The sequence below is a fragment of the Diadema antillarum genome, unplaced genomic scaffold, assembly GCF_040938485.1.
Source record: "Diadema antillarum isolate AM-2024a unplaced genomic scaffold, OU_Dant_1.0 seq00001945_RagTag, whole genome shotgun sequence".
Classification (NCBI taxonomy): Eukaryota; Metazoa; Echinodermata; class Echinoidea; order Diadematoida; family Diadematidae; genus Diadema; species Diadema antillarum.
In genome coordinates, this window is record NW_027272605.1 from 173,441 (window position 1) to 185,295 (window position 11,855).

The window sequence follows — 11,855 nt, forward strand, 5'->3', positions numbered from 1 at the left end:
TTTACACTGTGTGTCAAAAAAAAAAACATCTATATCATGAGATTGCAGAGGGGGTGAGTGGAAAGGAAATCATGCTTTCTTAATGTGAAACTGTCATTTTCAAATTTGATGTCAGGCCAAGCTCATTGTCCAGAACTCTTGCACTGGGGTGGGACACATTCTGTGTTTGGTCAACTATGGGAGTATAACCATCGAAAAAAACAAACAAAACAAAACAAATTGAAGTATGAACAGAATAATCAGTGATAATATCAAATCTGCTTGGAGCCCACTACTCTGATAAATAAAACACATTCAAAGTCTGCGTTTGAATTCACAAAGTATCTTCATGTCTTTATATGGATCATAAACAACATAGTCCTGCAGCTACCGGTAGCTAGAAATGATGCTGACAAGATGTTCCAATGAAATTTGCCTATCAATGACAAACTAAAATCACAATGTCCATATCACAACCAGTAAATATGTGTCACATACAGGTTTTTTTTTCCAACTTCCCACATCTCACAAAAGAAAAGACTCTATTTTTTTTTCCACTAAGGTATGTACATCTTCTGCAAATTTTTATATTTCAACAACAGAACGACTGACAACACAAGATAACAATAAGTACCAAGGAGACTGACGTATTTTGCTATGAACAATTAAATCATATAGAGGTGTTTGCACATGGGCCATGATACACTAACCTTCATAGGAATGAATATTGAATATAAAATTATGTTTGAATATATAAGCAGATCAGAAGCTGCTCTCATGTTTTGAACACTGGATAACTGTGTGGCTACGTTGGTTCTAAACTTTGGGTGGATCTTGAGCCACGGTGGCTGCATGTATGGAAACTAAAGCCACTGCTGCCACAAGCTCAAATCTCAGATATCACATCTGGAAGAAAAAAACCAACAAACTAATAAAGCACTAATCTATTATTCACATATCATGGTAAGGCAAAGAGTTCCAGCATCCTGAAAATTCTAAGACCTCCACCAACTCTTGTAAGTTAAATGAATGCGAGGGGGCAGTCGTCAGGACAGCACATATGCCTAAATTACGTACCGCAAACTTTTCACTAGCCGTACCGAACAGAAGCCACAGCCGTGATTTAGCAGCTATGACGTAACTGCCAGGGTATCGTAAAATTTCGGCCGAAGGCGTCTCCTCAGCGGTAGCCTGGAATGTTTCAATCTATCAGGCTCTTCTTTACTGATTGAGGAACAACTTAAAATGCAACATAAACATTTTCTTTGGCAAGTTTAAAGTGACACGGCTACACGTAAATGGTCTCCTAGCAACCACAGTCACTACAGAGGCTCTCCTCATGATTACACAAATCACCACAGATTAAACATGGTTTAGAGAACACGTTTATAGACAAAACCTTGGTAGAAGATGTTTTGCTCTTTCATGCCTCCCTGCGCTGCAACTGATTGACAACTGCCCTACATCAATGTACAACGTAAAATGGATACTCGATGAGGTTGTTGTGGGTTCAAATCCAGGTCCATTATGTGTGGCCATGATTTTTTATCACGGCTACTTCTAAAACACTGCTTATTTTGGTGCTTATTTACATCAATGTAGGGCAAACTGTCAATCAGTTGCAATAAAGAAAACAAAAAACCCAATGCAAGAATTTCATCAATTTGAGTAATAAGTGTGCAATACACAAACACCAAATGTATGGGCAGACAACATGTTCCAGGCAAAGTGCTGCTTTGTCATACATTCTGCAAAGTTCTTACGCTATTCACGCAATTCAAATAATGCCTTGAATAGCTCTCCAACTTTCAGCAATCTACACTGCCACTTTTCAGAACGAAACTAATTCAAATGCCACGACTAACACCTTATAATCATCTCTTGATACAGATTATCTAAGAGTAAGAAAATTACTTCCCTCCAGGAGAACATGATTCAACTTTTGTTTCTTCCTTCTCTCTTTACTGAAACCCAAACCACCTTGCAACCAACAGCCATCCAGTACAAAAAGCTGGTTTCTACACATGGTCAAGCTACGAGAGCAAAGTTTTGATCTGCTTCGATTAAAAATAAAGACAACAAAACCAGGCAAACAAATGAAAAAAAAAAAAATTGAAGGTTAGGCAACAAGGGATGACAACTATCCTGAATTTCTCATCTAGCTGGACAGTAAGATGAGAAAATAAAAAGAGGAAAAAAATATGAGACACACTTAACACGGACATACAGAAGCTCCAGCTATTTCTGAGGGGTGGGGGAGAGTCCCGACTGCTTTAAGTGGAGGAGTATTGACCTGAAGCGGGTGATATCCTTTAGGTTCTTGCTGTTCTTGGGGTTGAAGTCACAGAGGCGCGCGATGCGCTCCCACTCCTGGCCCGGTGTCACCTCGTCCCGCTCCTTGATGAATGCTTCTTCTGCAGCCCTGTGTAGGGGGGAAAAGGAAAGAGGAGCTGTAATTTCTGACGACTTCTTTCAGACTAATTGATCTCACAACAGAAAATACATTTGTGCTATAAATTTCAAATTCCAGAAGTCATAGTGAAAAAATACTACACTATGATCCTTTTACACATTTGAAATATAAGGAACATTAGGCAAGACAAGTGTAGTTGCATGAAAAGTGTGCCAAATGAAGGTGCCCTTAGAGCGTCATATCAGACACTACTTATCACGTTTGACAACTTCTTCACAATCTGTCTGACTTCAATCCTGTTTTCACTGATATGTCGCTCGTATATCTATGCCAGTATGATTTAGCACCACACAAAAATGGCCTTCATCAAACTATGATGAAGGATTCTGAATGCAAACATCCATTTGTTTTTTACTTCCCATTTATTATTAACACAACATGATGTCATTAGATATTTCATGCCACAAGACTTAACCTTTTGCATCAACATACTGTATAAACACTGATTATTTAGTTTTTAGTAGTATCCATGATTAAAAAAAAAAAAAAAAAAAAAAATCATGGGCATAAATAATCGGGTTAGACTCAGGCCAACAATCTTCTGATTACTAGACAGGCATCACATCCACTAGACTACCACTAGACTTCTGTGCTTTCGTCTGGCAAGCCAGCACTGGTTCTTATGCCTATCCCAGCGGGTACTGCTTACATGTATTCATTCAACTGAATATATTTTTTATCATGGCTACTACTAAAATGCTGAATAATTGCTGCATCAACTGATTTGACAATCAGTTGCAATAAAAACAACTCGACGCAAGAATTGACTTACGTCAATTAGCATCAACTGACTTGTCAATCAGTTGCAATAAAAACTAACTCGATGCAAGAATTGATTTAGGTCAATTCACGTCAACTGATTTGACAATCAGTTGCAATAAAAACTACTTGATGCAAGAATTGACTTCTGTCAATTTACATCAACTGATTTGTCAATCAGTCGCAATAAAAATAACAACTCGATGCAAGAATTCATTGATGTGAAGACTTACCTATTTGATGCCTTCGCCTTGACCCCTTGCTCATCTCGCCTCGTGTACCAGTCTTTGACCTCCTTGTTGGCTGTGTCTTTCCACTCTACCTCCAACTTCATGGCTTCTTCGTCTGGGTTGACACAAAGAAATAATGAGGATGAAACGGAATTGCCAAACATTTGCAGTTCTATGTGGTCCATGAAAACTGGTATCAATGCCCCACTTATGTTGCAGACAAACATTTGAGCTACTGTGTGCTGTATTGGTATTTTATTATTTTTTTTTTTAAAGAAATGGGTCACTAGTATATAAAAACGGTCTACAAGTCTGTTTGAGAATTTTCTGTGACCTTTTTTTTTAATAGTTGGGAGACTGTACGATCAATCGTGTATGCCACTTACATGACAGGTGAAATTTACATGCAAAGTGAATATACACACAGCACGTAGAAAAGAGCAAGTTGCCATAAAGCCCCTTTTTTATAACCCTATGTGTTTAACCTGCTATAGGTGGTTTGAAAAATTAGAATAGAAAGATCACCTCCATGTCTGCTTTAATACATTGACCAAAGAGAAATTTTGAAATGCTTCAAAGCAGTTCTAAGAAACTTTGGCCCAGCATAAATTGGGTGGATGATAAAATCGGGGAGGAAGGTCTCGAGCCTCAGTGATTAAGTTTGCCTTTTCCTCCCCTGGCAACCAGCGGCATGCACCTGGAATCACCACAATATCTATATCATGTAATACGATTTTCTGTTTGTATTTTATGTCCGCTTGTATTGTATAATGTATGTTGAATTGCTGAATAAATAATAATAAATAAATAATAATCTCACCTTTCTGGGCAAGCAGAAGCTTTTGCTCTTCCCTCCACACTCTGATCTTCTCTGGCTCATTTGCTCTTGTGTCGGCGACTGATATTGCGGAGTAGATATCGGTTGGTCCATTTGTCTGTGGCTCTTCAGCGGGCTGCGAAAATTTGGAAGATGAGATATCATGGGTTCTTGATTGCAAAACCATCCTCTAGAATACAAGACAAGTTCAGCAAATTTGAGCCCCAATTTTAAACGAGGTTTGTCATTACTAGTTACATAAAGGTGCGACACTATCGTTTCCACGGCGGCAGCAGAGAAACATCCAATCAGATGTGAGTATGTACATTCTTGCTGCAAAAACTGCAATCATTGCAATTTACATGTACAACGCTCCGGAACATTGTATGAAATGGACTCTGCTCCTGCTAAAAAGAAAATGTCCCACAGCAAAATCCACTTGGCTGGTTTACACTGTTTGTCTTTTTCCATTTACAATCCCAAAATATTAAAGACATTACAACTTCACAGGGGAAAAAGGCAAATTTCCTTTACACAGTGCAGAAGTTTATGGCAAACATGTTTCATGCATGCACAGATGCATAACAGTACCATCATGAAAACCCAAAGCAACATGTACATACATTGTACTGCAACTCTTAAGTTTCAACTACCAGTAATCATAAAGTCAGGTATTCTGCAGATAATATTCAGAATAAAGGTGGAATTGCTGATTTGAGCCCCCCCCCCTCCCCCCCCCAAAAAAAAAAAGCATGAACAACTTCATAACAGCAAAATTTGTTCGCAACCTGTGTATTAAGTACACAAATTGTGACACTGAACATTTATCTACCAAACTGGCAAGCCTTGAGGATGTTTTACCTTGTCCTCTTCCGTCATATCCCCAAGAGGGTCCAGGTCATTCTGTTGTGTTTCTTGGGTTGCGCCTATTGAAGCAAAAACAGACAAAAGAAGAACACAAGAGGTTACAATGTATGTAAGCAAAAGTGAGGAAATTGCACTAGTTATATTTTGGAACACACTCTTGTAATTTTAAGGAATAAACCTCCATTAGCATCATCACCTGAAGCTTGACGGAAATATATCTTTCTCTGCATCTCCTTGTCAACTGATCTCTAAACATGCACAAACTCACTCACTCTGAATATCCAACAACCACAAATATTTGCATCTGAGTGAGACCCAAGTCCATTTGAGTAGAAATGGAATTTTCGCCATTTTGACACTTGCACAACTTGTCAGAATATGTTGATCACAGTTACAAATGTAGTTTGCTCTGCGATAACTGTGTTGCACAGGAGCAGACGGCGAAAAATGGTATACAAAACATGTTCACGGCAAGGCAGCGAGCTCAGCGATTGATCTGAATGTATCGATCTCAGAGCGATTACAGCAAGTTCTTCTATGGTATCTTTAAAAATATAAACCTGTTTTTTCGCCTTTCCCTCAGCTTGTACCGAGTCTTGCAGCAGCGATTGGTTGAGGTGACAAGAGTAAAAGAATATAAAGAGAGAGGATAACAAAAGGGGGAAAGGAAATAGATGAAGATACTAAAAAGGTACCAGTAAACCTGGAAAATGAAACAAAAGAGCACCACAGAAGAAAGTGATATTGGAGAAGAAAGAAAGGCAAGGTAGATGGAGGGAAAGCTACATGTAACCCATGAAGGAAACAAAGAACAATTAGGCAGAAAGTAAGATTGAATAGAAAATTTAGAAAGTGAGACAAGAGAAGATCCACAAAGAAATGATTAATGGAAGAAAAGGGAAAGTTAGGAATACCTGAAAATGAATAAAAGAAGGAAAGATAGAAAAGAAAGAGACAGATACAGTATGAAGGGCTGCACACACGTGCTCAACCGCTTTGAATATTAGAAGCTACAACTGCTACCGCTAGACTTGGCTGGGGAAAAAGGAAAAACAAATTTTAGCTTTTCAAAAACACCACAGAAAAAGCTGCTGTGATCGCTACATTCAGATCAGATCACACGATCCCCCTTTTCTACCGCATGCCCTGTACACTGTAGCTGTACATCCCTACATGTACGTATTCATCGTGCCGATCGGCGATTGTTGATTGCTTGTGTACAGCAGCAGCATTTCAAGTCATGGAGATTTTTGGACACTTGTGAAAGTGTTAAAACTCAACTTCTACTTCTAGTAGAGTGTCGGATCGCGCCCTTCCTACCTTCGGACCATTGTGCGCCCTATCTCATAACACGCAGCTCCCATAGGACGCCGTGCAAACGCTAGGTGCGCCGATTTTGGCAAGCGATTTTGAGCCGGATTTTGCCTTTATCGCATTTTCCAGTCGATGCCGACCTCAAATCCAAACAAATTTGGTATCATATAAAAGAAGAAGTTTGCTTCCATATTGTAATAGAGCGCTGGTACATGAACCCGCCAATAAATTGGTGTAAATGTCGTTAGAAACACGTTTATCCCCATATCTCAGCGTCTGCTTCGGTACTTGCACCAGCATGTAGCATGTGAGTAGTCTAGGATGTGCTGAATCCGATGGTGTGGTTAGTTTTTCGCTAGCTCCCCGTCTTCCGACTGTGGATTTTGCCTTGAAAGCACCCCTTGCAATAATTTTTCGGCTGCAGCGAATGTTCAAGGCGTGGTTTCGTATGCAAGGATCCATGGTAACTTTCGCATATTGGGGCTCATGCATATTTAAATTCAACACGCAACGCAGCCACATGGCATTCGCGGCGCGAAGCTGGATTGCTTGTGCATGCTGTGTGTATGTGTGTGTGTGTGTGTGTGTACCGTACTTAAACATATGGCCGCGTCTGTTGCCGTGCTACTCCTCACTGCACAGCCAGCAGGCAGGCGTGGCAGGGCAAGCGCTGTCGACAGCTTGTGTTGCTACGTACAGTACAGCGCTACCCCGGTCGACAGCATGTGCAACGTACGATGTTTGATACACACCAATTCCACAATTTACAAAAGGATAATGCTAAATGCCACGTGCCTTTGTGTAGACTCTATACATACAACCATAGTCACAACAAAACACTATTGATAACATTGACTCTCGCTTTTCTCAGACAGCCGATGTGGCAGTTATCACATGAGTTAACCACGCAAACAAACAAGTTGTACGTAGAGCCACAGCTTGATCATAAATGATCAGTCAATTCCTTCCCAGGCCTATGCGTGGAAGACATGATTGAACAGGAAACTGTGAGTACAATCGAGTAGACCTATTACGAATACCGATATTTGTTACTGAACTTCAAATCGAGGTTATTTTCAAAAGATTGCTATAGCCTGTAGGCTCTTTAATGCTTTTAAAGATGGTGGTAATTTGGCTCATTTTCACGCAAGTAGCTGCTGGACGATATGCTTCCTGTGATGTGCTGTGCTGGCATAGTGTAGCACGCATATATATGGCGAGATATAATATACTGCTACATAAATGTACTGATACTGCCGCGCGATGGCGAGGCTAGCTGCCTGAGGTAGCACTGCGCGCGCTGTGGAAAGGCATGGGCACGGTCGGCTGGCGCATATATTCTCGCACGCTGGCAATACAGACCAAGCTGACAAGTTTCAGCGCACATGCATGCTTCGCGCTAGCTTTATTGCGATGATGGGGGGTTGTGTGGGTCTGCAATGTAAACAACTGCGCCGTGTGGCACTGTAAGGGTAGCGAGCACATACAAATGTACACACACACACACACACACACACCTAGATACATACACAATCACCACATGTGGTGTGAAGACATTGTGGGGGAGTGGCTTCTGCGCTTGTTACGCGTATTTTCTAACCGCTGTACGCTCATTATCCGATCGCTTGAGATCCGCACGCGAAAACATGCAACTTTCCAGCGTAATGATTTGGACACATTTTTGAGCGTGCTCATTAAAAAAGGGGGTAATATTGCTGTGATTTCAAAGTTAAATTTCTCGAGATAGAAACATCCTTTCGCCATGAAATTTGAAATGTGTCTTAATGATGTAATTCTCTTTCATATAAAGTAGTTCACAATTCGTTTTTCAGAGAATTTCAAAAGTTACAAAAATGCTTCAGACACCCTAACAGTTACACTGTACCTCTAGGATTCAACTTTGACATTAGAGACTCAGATGCAATCATTTTAGGGTAGGTTCCTACTGAATTGTAATGTTACGCTCGCGCGCGCCACGCTGCTTAGACAATTTAGAGTTTGTGCATGTTTCGAAATCATTTATTTTTTTAGGTGCCGCAAAAGTAACGTTAAATTTACACAAATACACTGTCACTTTATAGCCAACTTTAACGTTACTGACTAACGAATGTTACTGTACTGTAGAAAACTACGCAGTGTAGTGTAGCGCCTAACGTTACATTTGTTCTTCCATCTCGCATCTCAGCACTACACAGACTACAGCAGGGCAGGGAGAGAAAAGCTCGCTTGCAGCTCTAATGGTTAGATATTTTTCAATTTGCTGACAATGACACATCGTCACACACAGTCAAACTATAAATATCAAGGTAGGGCCTAATGACACATTTCCGTAAGCATTTCGAACGAGAACCCGCTGCAGCAGTGCAGTAGTGCATGGTAGTGTGTGTGATCTGAGTGGCCGAGGCGAGATCCATGTACACGGCACAACACATGATATGTACGGCACACACGTCAGTGACAGTGTGTGGATGTGGATGGAGAGACTAGCGACTCACCGCACAGAATACATACAACACGACCAAATAATTACCGTCAGCTGGCACTGCTGCTGGAGTAGAGTCGATTCCAAAGTTGTCATCTTCAATTCCTGCTAATTCATCCTGCTCTCTTGCTAAAAACGCGGCAGCAGGATCTTCTTCTGTCGTCTGTGCGGGCACATTTTCACCACCAAGTTTTTCAAACTCGTCGAAGTCAGCCATGTTGGAGATGTGGACTGGGCGTATTCGGTAAATTTCGGAAATAATGCTCGGCAAACATCGGAATACACGCCCACCATGCAGCTCTCATAAGGTAAGCACTATTTGGGCACCCGTTCCGCTTCATCATGAATATTCATCAGGCAGATACTAGTACCTACTAGTAAATGGCAGAACGCTGGATACGTGCAAAACGTATGGCAGTAAAAATCTGATTGCATAATGATCGGGAGATGGAAAAATGTTCAGTTTTGCCGAGAAATGTTATGAAAAAAATAAAACGGTACACAGTAGAATATATTAGATGAAGACAGATAACCCTCTCATAGAGCAATAAGCAGTGAATAATGAGTACACAGTTATTTTTTGATAAGCAAATGTCATTCGTGTTTCTATATTAAAAATCTACTTAGGATCTCTGTAATCTGGATTTTAAAGGAGGACATTAACGATTCATTAATATAATGTATGTACGGTGCATGCTTCGCAGCGAAGCAGAACATCTCTAGAATTAGTTCGGCTTACTCTCGCGATTTCTCGTAGTACGCTCGTGAGAGAAATACAGGCGCCATTTGGGTAACAAAAACACTGGATGATCGATAGAGGGCGTATATTACGTTACCCTGCAGTACCGAAATGGTCCTAGATACGGAGTGAGTTTCTGTGCTTTCATTTTCCCCTTTTGAGGGGGCACACAGAGGAAAAGATTTACTTAGGACCTCGTTTTGTCACACAGAAGTATCATTCCTGTCTAAGCATTAAATGCCATTTATTTTCCAGTAAACTGCAGTCCCGCAAAGTTTGAGTTAATTGCTAGAAATAATTACAGAAGGGCCTTGTTTTGGGGTTTTTGGTGGTTTTTTTTTTTGTTTTTTTTAAACATCGTGTTTCAACGGTGTAGGCCTATCATTCATGGTGTGCAGTTTTCTCTCCCACATGACTCTACCTCTTCCTCCCTCTGCTTTGTCGTTCTCTTTTTTTAGCAGTAAATGAATTTGTATTCCTTAATTCATATTCTCTCCGAGTCCCCCTCGTTTGCTGTAATTCTCTCATGGAAATTTTAATTCCACTGGGGTCGTATATGCTAAAGCTGTTGTTGTTTTTGTTATGTCTTGATTACCAGTAGTGCCTATTATTATTATTATTATTATTATTATTATTATTATTTTTATTATTATTATTATCATTATTATAGGTTTTCCCGGCCAATTTCGCACTTTTGTCAGTCAAATTCCTTATTGCCGCATTCAATATAGCAAAATTTAGCGTAGATGACATGTTCGGTATTTCATGATGATCTCTTCATTCAAAATCATTTTAGAGCATTCAAATAACCTTTAAACTCATTCTAATAAACACTTTTTCCAACTGAAATTCGTAAGACAAGCATCATTTCGTTATACGTTCATTCAATTTAGAATGATGTAGTCACGTGATCACTATATATGCGCTCGTTCATTCGAATTCATTTTTGGGCATCCATCAATTTAGCACACCTAATTATTTATGCTTTGGTTCTTTCTCTATTTTTTCATCATAGTTATTGTTTTGTAAGCATCGTTACACTTCATATTTTCGTATTCATTGTAGAGATTTTGGCAACATTTTTTTTTTTTTTTTTTACAATGTGTTTATTGAGTGTCCCAGTCCGAAGATAGTGCAATTGGGGTCATCCCACTAGACTGACACCCACGAGTCATACAGCCCACGAGTTCGACATTGAAAACAGGTCCATGAGTCATACAGCTCACGAGTCATACAGCCCATGAGTTCGACACTAGGCAAATAAAGCCCATGAGTTCGACACTAGGTAAAAACAGCCCACGAGTTCGACAGATACAACACGGCGCGTAATGTGTCGGTCTCGTGGGCATTTTTGGCTTAGTGTCGAACTCATGGGCTGTATGACTTGTGAGCTGTATGAATCGTGGGCTATATGGCTTGTGAGCTGTATGACTTGTTGGCTGTATGACTCGTGGGTGTCGGTCTCGTGACGTGCACCCGTGCAATTGGCCACAACTTATCTGGCCGTTGAGCGCTTTATTCCGAATGTGTCGGCCTTATGATCATCAGTGTCTCTATAATTCTGTTTCTGTCTTCTTGAGGTATTTTACGTCTGCAGGGGTGGATTCAGGAATTCCGTAAAGGGGAGGCGCCTTTACAAAATTAAAGGGGTCGCACGCCCCCCCCCCCCTCATTTTGCCTTATTATCATTGTTGTTGTTGTTGTTGTTGTTGTTGTTGTTGTTGTTGTTTTAGCAAAAAAAGAAAGAGGGGCGCGGGCCTGGTGCGCCCCTCTGGATCCGTCACTGGTCTGTATAAAAATTATATCTACCTTGTGCTGTCACAACTGTAAGAAGATGAAGTTAATCTGTAGTATTGGTACATCATAGGCCTATAATAACATGTTATTTTTTTATGTAAAAGAAAAGGGGCGTTACAGAACAACAAACTTGAATTATAATAACTATAGCAGGGTATAGGGTCAAAAATATGATACGATAACTCCTTAACAGTGTGTGGATGAAACAAAAACCGACATAAAAATATAACTTAAATGTTCTCAACTTTTCAAAAAAAAAATTACATGACGTAAATTTGAATGAAAATGTTTGGAATTTGACTGCCCATTCACGAAATTGAATGACTCAATGACCCTTTTCGGCGAGTGATGGCGAATTTGAATGAACGTAGAGTACCAGACAATTTGAATGCCCTTTT

At 40.2% G+C, this 11,855-nt stretch overlaps 1 protein-coding gene across 1 annotated transcript; it reads right to left on the reverse strand.

Annotated features, from left to right (window-relative positions):
- Positions 1-21: 21 nt before the first annotated feature.
- On the reverse strand, positions 22-9,144 carry LOC139713300 (clathrin light chain A-like). The gene is made up of 5 exons (XM_071625044.1): positions 8,970-9,144; positions 5,120-5,184; positions 4,262-4,394; positions 3,445-3,556; positions 22-2,401 (listed from the first exon to the last, which is right to left on the reverse strand). The coding sequence occupies exons 1-5, from the start codon at positions 9,136-9,138 to the stop codon at positions 2,218-2,220; spliced, it is 663 nt and encodes a 220-aa protein (XP_071481145.1). The 5' UTR covers positions 9,139-9,144; the 3' UTR covers positions 22-2,217.
- Between the last annotated feature and the right edge of the window lie 2,711 nt (positions 9,145-11,855).